The 17,830-nt window shown below is 45.7% G+C and overlaps 1 protein-coding gene across 1 annotated transcript in view; it reads left to right on the top strand.

The window, feature by feature from the left end:
* The window catches only part of EGFR (epidermal growth factor receptor), a 225,344-nt gene that overhangs the window by 201,182 nt on the left and 6,332 nt on the right, over positions 1-17,830 (top strand). Inside the window, exons 21-27 of the mRNA XM_043441805.1 lie at positions 8,440-8,595; positions 9,399-9,474; positions 12,476-12,622; positions 14,015-14,112; positions 15,795-15,962; positions 16,314-16,361; positions 17,108-17,210. Coding sequence (XP_043297740.1) covers positions 8,440-8,595; positions 9,399-9,474; positions 12,476-12,622; positions 14,015-14,112; positions 15,795-15,962; positions 16,314-16,361; positions 17,108-17,210 — 796 coding nt within the window. The remainder of the gene's footprint in view (positions 1-8,439; positions 8,596-9,398; positions 9,475-12,475; positions 12,623-14,014; positions 14,113-15,794; positions 15,963-16,313; positions 16,362-17,107; positions 17,211-17,830) is intronic.

The following is a 17,830-nucleotide window of genomic DNA, read 5'->3' as shown; positions in this document are numbered from 1 at the left end:
AACAGGGAGGGAACACAGCCCCACCCATCAACAGGAAATTGGATTAAAGGTTTACTGAGCATGGCCCCGCCCATCAGAATAAGACCATTTCCCCCACAGTCAGTCTCTCCCATCAGGAAGCTTCCATAAGCCTCTTATCCTTCTCCATCAGAGAGCAGACAGAATGAAAACCACAATCACAAAAAACTATCTGATCACATGGACCACAGCCTTGTCTAACTCAATGAGACTATGAGCCACGCCATGTAGCGCCACCCTAGATGGACAGGTCATGGTGGAGAGTTCTGACAAAACATGGGCCACTGGAGAAGGGAATGGCAAGCCACTTCAGTATTCTTGCCTTGAGAACCCCATGAGCAGTATGGAAAGACAAAAAGATAGGACACTGGAAGAACCCCCAGATAGGTAGGTGCCCAATATGCTACTGGAGATCAGTGGAGAAATAACCCCGGAAAGAATGAAGAGACGGAGCCAAAGCAAAAACAACACCCAGTTGTGGATGTGACTGGTGATGGAAGCAAAGTCTGATGCTGTAAAGAACAGTATTGCCTAGGAACCTGGAATGTTAGGTCCATGAATCAGGGCAAATTGGAAATGGTCAAATAGGAGATGGCAAGAGTGAACACTGACATTTTAGGAATCAGTGAACTGAAATGGACTGGAATGGGTGAATTTAACTCTGATGACCATTATGTCTACTACTGTGGGAAAGAATCCCTTAGAAGAAATGGAGTAGCCCTCCCAGTCGACAAAAAGAGTCCAAAATGCAGTACTTGGGTGTAATCTCAAAAATGACAGAATGATCTTTGTTCGTTTTCAAGGCAAACCATTCAGTATCACAGTAATCCAAGTCTATGGCCCAACCAGTAATGGCGAAGAAGCTGAAGTTGAATTGCTCTATGAAGACCTACAAGAACTTCTAGAACTAACACCCCAAAAAGATGTCCTCTTCATTATAGGGAACTGGAATGCAAAAGCAGGAAGTCAAGAGATACCTGGAATAACAGGAAAATTTGGACTTAGAGTACAAAATGAAGCAGGCCAAAGGCTAACAGAGCTTTGCCAAAAGAATGCACTGGTCATAGTAAACACCCTCTTCCAACAACACAAGAGAAGACTACACATGGACATCACCAGCTGGTCATACCGAAATCACATTGATTATATTCTTTGCAGCCAAAGATGGAGAAGCTCTTTACAGTCAGCAAAAACAAGACCAGGAGCTGACTATGGCTCAGATCATGAACTCTTTATTGCCAAATTCAGACTTAAATTGAAGAAAGGAGGGAAAACTACTAGACCATTCAGGTATGATCTAAATCAAATCCCTTACGATTATACAGTGGAAGGGACAAATACATTCCTGGGATTAAATCTGATAGACAGAGTGCCTGAAGAACTACGGACAGAGGTTTGTGACATTGTACAGGAGGCAGTGATCAAGACCATCCCCATGAAAAAAAAAATGCAACAAGGCAAATGGTTGTCTGAGGAGGCCTTCCAAATAGCCGAGAAAAGAAGAGATGCTAAAGGCAAAGGAGAAAAGGAAAGATATACACATTTGAATGCAGAGTTCCAAAGAATAGCGAGGAGAGATAAGAAAGCCTCCCTTAGAGATCAATGCAAAGAAATAGAGGAAAACAATAGAAGGGGAAAGACTAGAGATCTCCTCAGGAAAATTAGTGATACCAAGGGAACATTTCATGCAAAGATGGGCACAATAAAGGACAGAAATGGTATGGACCTAACAGAAGCAGAAGATATTAAGAAGAGGGGCAAAAATACACAGAAGAACTGTACAACAAAGATCTTAATGACACAGATAACCATAACAGTGTGATCATACACCTAGAGCCAGACATCCTGGAATGCAAAGTCAAGTGGGCCTTAGGAAGCATCACTATGAACAAAGCTAGTGGAGGTGATGGAATTTCAGCTCATCTATTTCAAATCCTAAAAGATGATGCTGTTAAAGTGCTGCACTCAATGTGCCAGCAAATCTGGAAAACTCAGCAGTGGCCACAGGACTGAAAAAGGTCAGTTTTCATCCCAATCCCAAAGAAAGGTAATGCCAAAGAATGTTCTAACTATTGCACAATTGCAGTTAACTCACACGCTAGCAAAGTAATGCTCAAAATTCTCCAAGCCAGGCTTCAATAGTACATGAACTTCCAGGAAGTTCAGGATGTTCAAGATGTTCAAGCTGGGTTTAGAAAAGGCCAAAGAACCAGAGATCAAATTGCCAACATCCGTTGGGTCATTGAAAAAGCAAGTGAGTTCCAGAAAAATATCTACTTCTACTTTATTGACTGCATCAAAACTTTTGACTGTGTGGATCACAGTAAACTGTAGAAAATTCTTCAAGAGATGGGAATACCAGACAACCTCACCTACCTCCTGAGAAATCTGTATGCAGGTCAAGAAACAACAGTTAGAACCAGACTGGAACAGTAGACTAGTTCCAAATCAGGAAAGGAGTACGTCAAGGCTGTATATTGTCACCCTGCTTATTTAATTTATATGCAGAGTACATCATGCGAAATGCCAGGCTGGATGAAGCAGAAGCTGGAATCAGGATTTCCAGGAGAAATATCAAAAACCTCAGATACACAGATGACACCACCCTTACGGCAGAAAGCAAAGAAGAACTGAAGAGCCTCTTGATGAAAGTGAAAGAGGAGAGCAAAAAAGCTAGCTTCAAACTCCGCATTCAGGAGACTAAGATCATGGCATCCAGATGGCACATAGATGGGGAAACAGTGGAAACAGTGAAAAACTTTATTTTGGGGGGCTCTAAAATCACTGCAGATGGTGACTGCAGCCATGAAATTAAAAGTTGCTTGTTCCTTGGAAGAAAAGCTCGACCAATCTAGACAGCATATTAAAAAGCAGAGACATTACTTTGCCAACAAATGTCCATCTAGTCAAGGCTATGGTTTTTCCAGTGATCATGTATGGATGTGAGAGTTGGACTGTAAAGAAAGCTGAGCACCAAAGAATTGATGCTTTTGAACTGTGTTGTTGGAGAAGACTCTTGAGAGTCCCTTGGACTGCAAGGAGATCCAACCAGTCCATCCTAAAGGAGATTAGTCCTGAGTGTTCATTGGAAGGACTGATGCTGAAGCTGAAACTCCACTACTTTGGCCACCTGATGGGAACAGCTGACTCATTAAAAAGACCCTGATGCTGGGAAAGATTGAAGGCAGGAGGAGAAGGGGATGATAGTGGATGAGATGGTTGGATGGCATCACTGATTTGATGGACATGAGTTTGAGCAAGCTCCAGGAGTTGGTGATGGACAGAGAAGTCTGGCATGCTGCAATTAATGGGATCACAAAGATTCGGACATGACTGAGTGAACTGAACCAAATGCTGGGGTGTTGGGGTATTTTCTGGCATTTGGCAGTCTCTATGGAAGCAGGCAAGTTTCACTTGGAGACCCCAGCATGAAATTATGGACACAGTTCCAGTGGTGGCCTCAGAACACTTGGTTTGTGTAGCACCAGCTCAGTCTCGGGACCTCGGTCAGCTCTCGGGGCAGTTGTGTGGGTGCTGGGCCTGGCGGTACCTGGAGAGGTTTCTTTGCAGGTGAGTTTGCTATGCCTGACTTGGAACTGTCAGCTGCCATTATCACTCATTCACCCCCTCATTCTTCTTCAACAAGCTGTTATAAAAAATGTATCCTGTGTACCAGATTCTCTATTGGGCATATAAAGAGGCAGAGTGGAAGTTCACAATGGTAGTTAATTGTAGCTGGAAATGCCCTCTGCCGTCCTCCCTGTGGGCTTAGTGAACCCCACAGGGGACAAGGCTGATGCTAGAAACCCCGTGAAGGTGGAGAGGAGCCAAGGAGTAGAAGGCCTCCTGTGTTTGGAAGCCCTGCTGCTTTCTCCGTCTCCATACTCCATCCCTAAATAACTATTCCTAACCTGGAAGAGCTGCTCCAGGGAAGCACCTGCCAGTTTCCTCTTGAGTAGACATGAGCCGATTAACCTTATTTCCTGGCATCTGAGAAATCTTAGGAAGGGAAGCATTTAAATCAAACAGCATCTTCAACATTCAGGAGCTTTCTAAATCATACAGAGGAGACTTGGAAATCAGTCACCTTTTTCCAAGAAAGAAAAACACGAAAGGCCGCAAAAATAGCCCTCCAAGACTAATTCCTGGTAATGTCTTTGTAAGACCCTATCTTATGGGGCTTCGCTGGTGACTCAGACAGTAAAGAATCTGCCTATAAGAGACCTGGGTTCGATCCCTGGGTTGGGAAGATGCCCTGAAGAATTCCATGGACAGAGGAGCCTGGTGGGACTCCATGGGATCACAAAGAGTCGGACGAAAAGAGTGACTTTCATTCACTCACTCATCTTCCTAATTTTTCATTTTGCTTTGATATGACAAGCTAATTTTTAGTTTTTACCTACTATGTATTAAAAGGAAGTAAAGAATTTACCAGAAAATTTGGGATCTACTCTTATCTACAGGTGTTCCCTGCACTTGCACTAAAATGAAGAGAGCTGTGTACAAAAAGCTTAAGAGTAATGAAGAGTTGGTTGAACCCATTCATTTCTATTTTTTGCCCCTCAATAAGCATTTCCATGGTGCCTGCCCTTCGCTAGAGAGTTCATGAGTGTCAGCTGTAAAGAAGGCTGGACGTGTGGTCCACTTCCCGGACTGGAGAGACAAGAGGTGCTTCTGTGAATAAGCGGGAGAGAATGTGGTCCCAACAACACAGGCTTCTCCTGCCTGCCAGGCCTGGCCCAAGAGCGAGGGCTGCCAAGCTTGTGACAGCAGGTTAGACCTTGGGAGGATCCAGGGAGTTTAGCTCACCTGGGCGGGCATCAAGCCAGAAGTAGGGGCAGGAAGTGACCCCACCTGTCGGGGAGGAAGGGCAGATAACAAAGACACCAAGGAGGCTGTGGACAAGGACGCGAGGTCAGGCTCACAGTCAGCCCTTCATACCCACGGTTCTGCATCTGCAGAATCAGCCAACGTGGATCAAAAATACCTGGGGAGAAAATTCCAGAAAGCTAAAAGGAAAAAAAAAAAACCCAAAACTTGAACTTGCTGGGCAGCAGGCAACTGTTTACATAGCATTTACACTGTATTTACAACTAGTTACATTGTATGAGGTATTATAAGTAACCTAGAGATGATTTAAAGGATGCAAGAGGATGTGTGTATGTTACATACAAATTCTGTGCTATTTTTCATAAGGGACTTGAATATTTATGGATTTTAGTTGGGAGGTGGCAGGGGGAGGGGTTCCTGGAACCAGTTTCATGGGTACTAAGGGACTGTGTATCTGAGAATTCACTAAATGTCAGGCACTGTGCTGGGTGCTTCTCAAAAATACTCTTTCTCTTCCAGCCTTCTTTTTTTAAATATTAGAATCCATTTATTAGTTTTTTAAAAATTCAAATTACAGAGCACAAAAGACAATTTTGTGTCTATTTTTACAATATTTTTGGGATTTTTCTAAAAAGCAGGTCTCCATACAGTTAGTGAGAACAGAAACTCTCTCTTGACATAGTTCATTAAACAAAACTGGAACACAAGCCAATTAACTTGTTTTATTCCATGAAGATAGAATGAAAGGTTATATGAGCTTTCACAACTGGGACAACCAAAAGAGAACTATCAGCGATTCATCGTATCCAAATAGAGGACAATTTTCAGCACAGATTAGTTCCTCAGATTTGTTCATTCTGAAGGCCTCGTGGCAATTTATAGGGCAGACTGTATTTCCCTATGTATATAAATCCTGAACCCAGGGAAGTGTATGTAGAGAGTAATAGCCTCTTTGGGCTAGTAGGTGGTCAGGGAGCAGGGTGGGGTAAATACCAAAGTCATCTCTTAACATAAAAGCCTGGCAGTAAACAAGTGTTTGTAATATCAGTGACACATACATTAAACATTAATCTGAATTTTTCTAGATTTCTATGCATATTGGCATATTATTCAAATACTGATGATGTTAATGGGAAAAGAATTCCAGTTTTATGAGTATTAAATAATACCTAAGATTTCTCCAGATAAACTACTGAGGCTCTCTTAAGAACAGAAGCAATTTGAGAAAAGCAATTTTTTTTTTAATTGGAGTATAATTGCTTTACAATGTTGTGATAGTTTCTGCTATACGGCAAAGTGAGTCAGTTACATGTATACATATATCCACTCTTAGATTCCTTCCCATCTAGGCCACCACAGATCCTTGAGTAGAGTTTCCTGTGCTACACAGGAGGTTCGCGTTAGTTATCTGTTTCACATATAGTAGTGTGTAGTCAATCCCAATCTCCCAATTCATCCCTTCCCACTTACTTTCCATGCATTTATTCACTACATCTGTCACTCTGTTTCTGCTTTGCAAATAAGTTCATCTGTTTCATTTTCTAGAGTCCATTATATTACACAATGTTTGTTTTTCTCTTTCTGACTTGCTTCATCCTGTATGACCGTCTCTAGGTCCATTCACGTCTCTACAGATGGCGTTTCATTCCTTTTATGGGCTGAGTAATATTCCACAGTATAAATGTACCATGTCTTCTTTTTCCATTCCTCTGTTGATGGACATTTAGGCTCCTTCCATGTCCCAGCTATTATAAATAGTGATGCAGTGAATTTCAAGATTCATACATCCTTTCAGATCATAATTTTCTCTGGATTTATGCCCATAACTGAGATTGCTGGGTTATATGGTACCTCTATTTTTAGTTTTTTAAGAAACCTCCATACTGTTCTCCATAGTAGCTGCACCAATTTACATTCCCACCAACAGTGTCAGAGGGTTTCCTTTGCTCCACACCCTCTCCAACATTTATTGTTTATAGATTTTTTGATAATGGCCATTCCAACTGGTCTGAAGTGATACCTCATTGTAGTTTTAAATTTTATTTTTCTAATAATTAGTAATGTTGAGCATCTTTTCATGTGCCTCATGGCCACCTGTATGTCTTCTTTAGAGAAATGTCTATTTAGATCTCTGCCCCCCCTATTTTTTATGGGGTTGCTTGTTTTTTGATATTGAGCTGCATCAGCTGCTTATATATTTTGAAGATTAAACCTTTGTCAGTTGCTTCATTTGCAAATATTTTCTCCCATTCTAAGGACTGTCTTTTGTTTTTGCTTATGATTTCCTTTGCTATGCCAACGCTCTTGTTTAAGTAGATCCCATTTGTTTATTTTTGTTTGTATCTTCATTAGGAGGTGGATCAAAAAGATCTTGCTGTGCTTTATGTCAAAGAATGTTCTGCCTGTGTTTTCCTCTAAGGGTTTTATAGTGGCGAGCCTTATACTTAGTTCTTTAACCCATTTTGAGTTCATTTTTGTGTATGGTATTGGGAGTGTTGTAACTTCATTCTTTTACCTGTAGCTGTCCAGTTTTCCTAGCACCACTTATTGAAGATACTGTCTTTTCCTCATTGTATAGCCTTTCCTCCTTCATTGTAGATTTGGTGACCATAGGTACATGGGTTTATCTCTGAGCTTTCTGTCCTATACCATTGAGCTATATTTCTGTTTTTGTGCCAGTACCATAGTGTCTTGATGACCATAGCTTTCTAGTATAGTCTGAAGTCAGGGAGCCTGATTCCTCCAACTCCATTTTTCTTTCTCAAGATTCCTTTGGTTATTCAGAGTCTTTTGTGTTTTCATACAAATTGTAAAATTTTTGTTCTAATTCTGTGAAAAGTGCCATTGGTAACTTAATAGGGATTGCATTGAATCTGTAGATTGCTTTGGGTAGTATAGTCATTTTCACAATATTGATTATTTCCATTTGAGAACATGGTGTTTCTCTCCATGTGTTTGTGTCATCTTTGATTTCTTTCATCAGTGTCTTATAATTTTCTGCATGCAGGTCTTTTGCATCCTTACAGGCTTGATTCTGATTAGAACAGTTATGGAGGCAGCCAGGGAGAGGGTGGGGATTGGTACTTTGTAAAAGCAAATTCAGTAGCCATGTGCTTTCAGTTTAAAAAGAGAGAAAAATAAAACTGGACAAAAACCTTCGCTGGTAGTGAACCATGTAAGTTAGGCCAGGACAGTGTGATGAGGGCCCTGGGCCCTGGGGAGGTAGTGCCCCATGTGAACTGGCCCAGGGTGGCCAGGCCAGGCAAGAGGCAGCAGCCATTCTGGGCAGCGTGCGGCCAGGTTTTGGCCCTACAGCGGGGCTCCTTCTCTGTCACTGGCCTCTTCTACTGTTAATTTGAGCTTGCAACTTGAATTACTGGATGGAGAGAAGTTAGCAAGCCAGCTTTACCTTTGCCGCTTTACCTCTTCATCCTTGGAGCAGATCGACGGTCACTAATGTTGCCAGCTCCAAGTCACTGCGTCTGCAGCGGGCAGTTCGCCCACGGGTAGACTTCAGGTCGGATGCTGTTGCGTGACACTTTGAACGCTGCCCCAAGACGCCCACCCCTCCTGTGTGGCCCTGTGTTTCAGGGCATGAATTACCTGGAAGACCGGCGCTTGGTGCACAGGGACCTGGCGGCCAGGAACGTGCTGGTGAAGACGCCGCAGCACGTGAAGATCACAGACTTTGGGCTGGCCAAGCTGCTGGGTGCCGAGGAGAAGGAGTATCACGCAGAAGGAGGCAAGGTGAGGGGCTGGCTTGTAGACAGGCACGCACTCCCCTGAAGCAGACTGAGCAACTCAGGGCCGTTCTCAGGACCTTCTGGGTGAGGTCACAGTGCCACCAGCACTGGGTCTAGCCAGGCTCCAGAGCTGCCTGGGGAGAAGGATTTCCTGGGAAAGTGAATGGAGATGTTTCTGACACACCCAGAAGCCAGAGGCAGTAAATGTGAGTTCAGCTTCATCTCTAGGGGACTGTTAGCCAAAGTTAGGTTTCCACCTCCTGCTCCAGGGTAAACCCTTCAGAGGAACATCTGGAAATGTCATAGCTGATTTGGCAGCAAGGAAAGTTTCCTGTGATTGTTCCAGGACCCCCCGAGGGGCACTGGCCACGATGGAGTTGGCTTCTCCAGGGGGCTTTCCCAGCAGTGAGGGATGCAGGTCTCCAGATACACCCTTCAGAACACTCTAGATCAGCTGTACACCTTTTCAGTTTCACACTGGCTGGTGTGACTCCAAGCAGCTGGCCCTGCAAGCCCCCACAAACATGGCACGACCAGGGTCCCCGCTCCCAGCCCAGGCACCCAGCTCAGCAGAGGAGCCACAGACAGACCAGAGGCCCTCCTCTGTCCTGGGGTCTGACAGAGGCCCTGTCGTCTGCCAGACAAACCTCTCCTCCTGCTGGGAAGGAGCCCTGGGCCTGGGGGGCAGACTGCGGGTGGCCTGGTTTTCTCACCTTTGTCATTTGCAGTGTCTCCCTTTGTCATTTTTTTTTTCAATAGAAGGAAGCTAATAGTTGTCTTATTACTTTTATCTCTCATCATTCCAAGGTCCCTATCAAATGGATGGCTTTGGAATCAATTTTACACCGAATTTATACCCATCAGAGTGATGTCTGGAGCTATGGTGAGTCAGAATCCTGAGGCTGGTGAATCAAGGCCGAGACTGCTGGCTTGCGCTGTTGATGTGCATTATACACGCTGCCATGCGAGACAGTGACTAACAATCGCGTCATCGTTGTTGTCAGGCTGTTAACAGAAAACATGAAAAGGGAAATTGAGTCTAACTACCATCCTAAGCGTCACTGGAGGTAACAGTGAGCTTGTCAGGAGAGAGAGGAACAAGAGGGAAAGAATGTGAACCTGGGAAATGCCTGTACCCCAAAGTCAAGCAGGTACAACCTCTTGCCGTGAATTTGAAGTGCACCAAAGGGAGACGACGTCAGGTTTCTTGTGAAGTGTTTCCGGTAGAGAGTGTGGTTCTATAGTGGACTAACTCGGTGGCTGCGGTTCTGTGTACTGAGTGGTTATCTTTGTGTATCAGAGAGAATGGCTTGACAAAACGCGCTGTGAGAGTGTGTCTTTGGGGAATTATGAGGAAAGGGAAATAGCTGCTGCTTCCAGCTCTCATGAAGGCCGTCTCACCAGGATCTGCTTCTTTCTTCCTCCAAATCCCACGTGGCCTGCGGGCCACGGCCTCTGCCCAGCTTCCCGCTCCTCAGACACGCCTTTCATGCTCTTATCCTGTTCTCTGTCAGAGGGGCTCCTGGGCCTTCAAGGGCCTCACCTTTCAGGAAAGCATTCCCACTGTTACTGCAGTTAGCACCCCCGTACCGCCAAGTCAGCCCAAAGGCAGCAAAACAGCTGGTCTGCATTGAATGGTGAGCATCAGTCTATCCCAGCTATCAAAGCAATAGAGGTGAATCACCCACCCATAGAACGTGTATTTGAGGAGAGCAATATTATAAGGAGTTCCCAACAGGAGTGCTTTCATTATCACAAAAACAGAATCATTCAGGATATCTCCCTGATATCTGATTAGCATTTCTCCCTGATTAGCATTTCTTTCACAACATTATTAACTTCCTAATATTCTGATTAAATTTTTAAGAATTTCATGGGTCTTTGTCTATCTCTCCTGCTATTAAATTTTTTAAAATTTCGTGGGTCTTTGTCTGTCTCTCCAGCTATAATATAAGCTTTATGAAGACAGAAATCTTTGTGAATGAATATGTGAGTTTTCATTTATACCTGTGAGCTGGCTGCTTACAATTTATGAACTAGAAAAGGAAGTAAAGCTATTCTGATACCTTGTTACTTTCAGCCATGTTCAAGAAGTGTGTGCTCCCCTGGAGGGACAGGAAGAAATGCTGCTTTTCCTGTTTGTGGCTCTGCCCAGCCCTGTCATCATCATTGTCACCACACAGCCCAGTGTGGACACACACCCCGTTCCAGCGACAGCATGCAGGGGCTCCTCCTGGGTCTTCTCTGGGCTTGTTTTGCACTCACTCATCTATTCTCCAGACAGCTGGAAAAAGCATTTTAAACTACATTAGACTTTTACTTCTCTGCTTAACCTCCTTTCATTTTCCAAATATGTTCCAAATAAAACCTGAGGCCCTGACCGCGGTCAAGTGGTATGGGCCCCTGCCTTTCCCAGCTGCCCGGCTGTGTTTGCCCCTTGCCCCGTGTGCCCACTTGCAGACTGCAGGGCCATGTCTGCCCAGTAAATGAAAACTCTCAAAGCAGTGACTTAATCCCTTTGAGTGGTTGTAACCAGCATCAGAAAGTCAGCGTCAGCCCAGGGGCTGTGTTTTTCATCTCAGTGGAAATTGTGCTGTCAGTGATTACAATCTGCTGTTCTGGCAGCACATCAGAATTGTTACAATATGAACCTGAACTTTTAGTTTAAAAAACATGTCCTGTTACTCTGCTCTCTAGACTCTAGGCAAGGCCAAGTATTTCAGTCAGGAACCTGTATGTTCCACTTACCAGTTGAAAAGAGAGAGAATTCATACCAACTTCCAACCCTACTCATACCCCGCAGCTGGGCATACACACAGTCTTCTTTCACCATTTGTCCCAAAACCTGAAAAGCTTGCTTTCCTTTGTGTATGTGTTTAAATGCAATGTTTAAACCTAGTTAGAATTAATTGACTATAGACCTGGACATGAGATTTTCTTTAAGTCCATAATGACTCTGTGGTGTAAGGACAGAAGGATTATTAATATTTTCTTGTCCCTGGACCGCTGCTTTTCTTCATTCTTCAACCTTGCATTCTGCATGTTAATTCAGGTCGTTCGGTTTTGGAATGGCCTTTAGAAAATCCACCTTGCAGATCCATGGTGATACGCATTTAGAGGTCCATTCTAAAGAGAAGGGGTCGTTAGACTAGTTGGAGAGTAGGAACCACCCCCCGCACTGGCTTCCTGTGTCTGGTCCCTCCCTGTGTGGTCTGGGGACTCAAGACTCAGGCCCACTTGGCTCATCACTAGTGGTACCCAGGGCATCGTGCTGTCAGATGGGGACATACCACTCATCACATTTGTGTGTTTCTGGAGCAGAGAATGCCATCAAGGGAGGCATGGAGGTAGAAGACAATCAGAACTTCAGAATAGCCTGAAAAAACACCAATTCTAATAGTATTCTTGCTTTAATGTTTTTAATCATGGTGATTGATTGATACTGAAATTTAAAATATGGAGTTTTTATATTTATCAAAAGGAACACAGAAGTTTTTATCTCCAATTTTTTTATTCTTTAAAAACACAGTTTATAGTTGGTTAAGTCTCTTGGGCCACACGTCTGACTGTGTAACTCCTGCTCCATAGACCAGGCATGTCTCAGAGAGGTGGTGTCTTTTGCTGTTATTACTAAAGTTTGCTCTTTATTGGCTATTTACTGTTCGCCTGGCATCGTCTGAACATTGAAGTTGTGTTATCTTGTTTGATCGCACAACCCTTCGATGAGACAGACGATGAACTGAGGCTTCCAGCATCGAGTAAATTGCCCAAGGCCACCGAAACAGGGGTTTTTAAACATTGGAAACAGTATGTCAACAATGATGACTAAAGACAAGATACTGTGATTATTATTGACTCATAAAGCAACCGCTTCTTCCTCATAGGAGTCACTGTTTGGGAGTTGATGACCTTTGGATCCAAGCCGTACGATGGAATCCCTGCGAGTGAGATCTCAACTGTCCTGGAGAAAGGAGAGCGCCTCCCGCAGCCACCCATCTGCACCATCGACGTCTACATGATCATGGTCAAGTGTGAGTGGCCAGCTGGGCCTGTCGCTGGGCTGCCCTGAGCCACATCCCCAGGTCTTAGACTCCCTCAGACACTCTGTCACAGCCTATAGGCAGGCACATTCGTCAAGCCCCTCTCAGGGCACTGTACCAGAAGCTCTTACCTGCCACGCTGAGCACTGTGAGCTAATGTCACACTGAGCGTTGCGAGCTGAGGTTTTTAAGCAAACAAGTAAAGTCAAAATCCCCCAGAAGCTGTTATACCAGCACTCTCCTCTCTGAGTTGCTCAATGAAAAACCTGCCCCACATTTTGAAGCCTGTTACCAGAGAGACTGTTTTTAAATGCCTAACAGTGACTAGCCACATGAGATTAGTAGAATCAACACTTCTGCTTTGACTTAAACCTTTCAGATAGTGGGTTTATGTAAGGCCTTCTGCAGTCTAACAGGTAAACCCTGTAATCCAAGTAAGAGTGTATGGCCTGATTGTGACACTACCACGCTGTCAGGATCCCGAGTTCCGTAGGCTCTGGGGGTGATATTACATGCATGATGAGAATTTACCCAGAAAGCTGCCCAGGGAATGTGAGAGAGCCAAATCCATGTCAGTACTGAGCCTTTCTGAACTTTAGACCACAGAGCTAATCAGTTGTGACTTCCCTGCTTTAGGTTGAGGAAGCTGATATCCAGGGAGGTCACATGATTTCTCTGAGGTCACATAGCAGCCTGGCCTAAAATAGCTTGACATCCTGCTGATAGAAAATAAATATGAACTCTCAGGGTCATGAGGATTTCTAGTTCCTCCAGCATGTTTAATCTAGACCTGGATCATTGTGTCATCAGATGCAGTGGCTTGGTCAACAGGAGTATCCTCCACGCGAAGGCATTGAGCATCCTGTCACATGCATGTCTGATTGCTGAGTGTGATACAATGAAATGCAAGGGAATGGCATTCCCAAGCCCTGAGGTTCTTAAGAAAGTTCCTAAATTTCCCTAAATCTGGTTTCCAACTTACTAGACTGCTGAGTGAATGTGGATGAGGCTGAATGTCAAGTGAGGACTTTACGGAGAGTCGAGACCCAGGGCTTCCTACAGTCAGAGCAGTTCACAGAAAGTGAAGCCTGTCATACGGCTGCTGGGTCACTCAAGATGATGGCACTGTAATGACCCTTGGAAGGGGAGGTGCAGGAAATCAGAGCATGTCATTGCCATTCTGACTCAAGTATGTGAGGTCATCATGGTCTTTAGACAGTAATCAGTGCCTGCTTGCCAAGACTGAAAAACCTGTCACAAAGATTAGGTTTCATCCTCATTTATTTGTCTTAAAGAGTCTCCCCATAAACACTTTCAGGGATGCCATCTTTATCAGTTCTTTCAGGGTTCTAACTGAACTGACTTCCCTCCTCCCTTCCCCAGGCTGGATGATAGATGCAGACAGTCGCCCAAAGTTCCGTGAGTTGATCCTTGAATTCTCCAAGATGGCCCGAGACCCCCAGCGCTACCTTGTCATCCAGGTACAGTCCTCTCCCCGTCTCCTCCCCAGGAGGGTCCTGCTAGTGAGGTCACACATCCCTGAAATACCGCAGGGACCCAGCTTCCTGTCTCCCAGGCCACACCAGAAACCCTCAGGCCTTAAAGCAAGCACAGGCCAAGGCGGACTAAGTCAGGCTCACCATGGGGCCCCCAAGTGTCCGCCTCTGTGTGAGCCCTGCAAGCTTACGCCCCCTCATCTTCATGGTCCCTTTGGCCAAAGCTTCATATCAGTCTCTGGGGAACCAGGGCTTTGGTGTGGGGCAAATCTGGCTTCAGATTCTTGACTCTCCACTTCAGGTTAACAAAACCAAGCTCATGGAACTGTTTTAAAGATTCAGTGAAATAATAAATGCAGAATGCATTGCAAAGCACCTGAAGCAGTTCCAGGATGTGTGTGTTTTGGGGGGAGGGTCCCCACACCCCCAGGCAAGCACTTCTCCAGCACCAGCCGTGTCCTGCAGTTCGGCTCAGTCTGACACTGTCCACCTGCAGACAGCATCAGAGGCCACTCTCCTCCACGTCAGATGCCAGTCCCCAGTCCAGGTGCTTCTGACCTACCAGCTAAAGACTGGAGGTTCTCACTCCCCTCTCCTTGGGTTCCATTTATTTGCTAGAGCAGCTCACAGAACTCAAGGAAACATTCCACTCACTAGCCCGCTGGTTGATTATAAATGGATGTAGTGCAGGAAGGACGAGATGGGAGAGACGCAGAGGGGAGGGGGGAAGGGCAGAGGGGAGAGACGCAGAGGGGAGGGAGGCAGAGGGGAGGGGGGAGGGCAGAGGGGAGGGGGGAGGGCAGAGGGGAGGGGGAAGGGCACGGTTTCCATGCTCTCTGCTATGCTGCTCTTCCCCAGGCCTCCACGTGCTCACCACCCAGGAAAGACTCTGAGCTCATCCTTTCGGGTTTCTATGGAGACTTCATTACATGGGCATGCTTAAATCATTGACCCCCAGTAGATTTGTCCAGGCCCTCTGCCCTCCCTGGAGCTCAGGGGCGAGACTGAAAGTTCTAACCCTCACATGGGATTCTAATCATGGGACTCTACTGGTCACCAGCCCCCATCTTTCAGTGCTTCCAAAAATCTCCTCATTAACATAAGAGACACTGAGGAAATTCCAAGGGTTTAGGAGCTCTGCAATGTGGAAGACCTGGGTCCCATCCCTGGGTTGGGAAGATCCCCTGGAGAAGTGAATGGCTACCCACTGCAGTATCCTTGCCTAGAGAATTCCATGGACAGAGGAGCCTCCCAGGCTACAGTCCTTGGGGTCACAAAGAGTCGAACATGATTGAGTGACACTCGCTTTGAGGAGCTCTGCGCCAGGAGCAGGGACGAAGAACAAAAGTGCATTTTTTACTGCACACAGCACAGCACGCAGTGAAGGCTGCCCCCGGCACCTCTTTTACCTCCTGAGCTGTCTGCATTTCCTTTGAGGACTTTGGGACATCAGGGAATTTTCATTGTTTCATTTCAGGCAGGGCGTGGGGGATGGGGGAAGGGAGGAGGAAGTGTGTTTTGGAGAACCAGCAGGGGAAGGGGGCGGGTTATTAGAGCTAAACTGGCAAATATACAGGCACCTGCTGACCACAGACCACACCTCAATAGCAAGGGAATGGGACAACAGTTCTCTGGCCTTTCTAATGGTCTCACGATCTCTGTGCCAGGGGGATGAGAGAATGCATTTGCCAAGCCCTACAGACTCCAACTTTTACCGCGCCCTGATGGATGAGGAGGACATGGAGGACGTTGTGGATGCTGAGGAGTACCTCATCCCCCAGCAGGGCTTCTTCCACAGCCCCGCCACCTCCCGGACGCCCCTCCTCAGCTCTCTGGTACCAAAGTCACTCTTTCCAAGCTCTGCCTCTTGGTTAGAACAGTTTTAGAGAAAATAATACCCATCTTGTGAAACTTAACCAGATGGTGAAGCTACAATCAGAATGAATCAATTCAGTGTATCAATTATTTTATTGCATTGCAACAACTGGGTCATAATCTTTCTGGTCCATTAAGGAACAGAGTTAAATCAGAACTAAACCTAGTTTTTCTATGCTAATGCGTCAAGCATTATGAAATTAATGAAATCAAGCCCCTTTAAGTGTCCCTTCCCCCTGAGGCCCCTTCCTGCTCTCAGTGGAGATGGTAGAGTGTCCACCTGCAGCATAAATACTGTGATTCTTTTCCAGAGCGCCTCCAGCAACACTCCCACTGTGACTTGCGTTGATAGAAACGGGGTAGGTATCAACATCTTCAAACCAGAATTAAATAACAGCTCTGTACCCCAGCTCTATTAGACATAAGAAGTGCCCACCTTAACCTGAATAATTGTGGTTTCCTTCGTGTATTGTTTGCTGCCTTGATCCCTACTCTGTGGCCAGCCATTAGCTATTATTCTCAAAGTGCTATTGCAGATGTGATTCGTGGGCCAGCAGCACCATGCAGTTCTTGGCCTTGGCAGTTTGTTGGAAATGCAGACTGTCGGGCCACCACCCCAGACCTGCTGACGCAGGATCTGCTGGGAGGGGTCTGGCCATCTGTGAGCTCGCCTTCCAGGCGATGCTGATGCTTGATGTGTGAAGCCTTGATTAGACCCACACTTAACCAAGGCAGAAGCCACTAGCCATGTGTGGCTACTTAAATTTAAATTTTAATTAATTAAAGTTAAATAAAATTTAAAATTCCATTCCTCACACATGTGGTAAGGAGCTACCATATGGAAGAGCGCAGATTACAGAACACATCTGTCACTACCAAGCGCCCTGCTGGACAGCCCTGGTCCAGGCCATCCACTTGCCCTGTGGTCTGGGCCAGGAGTGAGGTACCGCCTGTGGGCAAAGTGGTTAGAAGTGCAGCATCTCTGGTCCTCTCCCGGATCTCCGGCATCAGAATCTGCATTTTAGCAAGCTCTCAGGTGACCTTTATCCCCGTTGAAGTGAGCAGCACTGGCTGGAGCTAACCTTGCCTCATCTCCTCCCGACAGAGCTACCCTCTCAAGGAAGATAGCTTCCTGCAGCGCTACAGCTCCGACCCCACTGGTGCCCTCACCGAGGACAGCATGGACGACGCCTTCCTCCCAGCCCCCGGTGAGTCCTCTCGCTGGGGGCAGTCCTGTTCCACGGCCTCAGGCCCGGGGCAGGGCCAGCTGCTTCCTGCAAGCTGGTTCAGAGGTGAAGCCCACGGTGAGAGTGTAGACAAAACGAAGGGAGAGAGAGGGCAGTCAATAGACAACCACCAAGTATGCACTTGGGTATCTGAGGGGTCCAGGCATGTCCAGGTTGTCTTTAGAAGGAGTCTGCAGATTTTCTAGAATTTGAAGCCAAACAGTAAAGATATACGTATGTGAGTGCTTGAGAGAGAGAGTGTGTGTGAGATATATGAGAGTGTGTGTGTGTGTGAGAGAGACAGAATAGATCGCTGTTCTCTCTCCTGGCTCCATTTCTGGCCTGTGAAACATGTATTTACTTAATCTAAGCTCTGTTCCCAGACAGAGCCAACCTGCACAAACACACATCTCAAGGGAAGCAGTTCTCTGAAAACTTTATTTAAACTTTCAAAAGAAAAGCATGCTCGTTGCTCTGAGCAGTACGAAAAGAACACAATGCATTTTAGCAAGAGAGTCCTCTCCCCAGGCTTCCCGGCCTCTGTCACCCAGTGCCACATTGAAGAACAGTCACAGGGTTCAGAAAGAGCTGTGAAATCCTGT

Source organism: Cervus canadensis, chromosome 22 (genome assembly GCF_019320065.1).
Source record: "Cervus canadensis isolate Bull #8, Minnesota chromosome 22, ASM1932006v1, whole genome shotgun sequence".
NCBI lineage: Eukaryota > Metazoa > Chordata > Mammalia > Artiodactyla > Cervidae > Cervus > Cervus canadensis.
The sequence above is the reverse complement of the archived record's forward strand: the minus strand, read 5'-3'. Positions and strand labels throughout refer to the sequence as shown.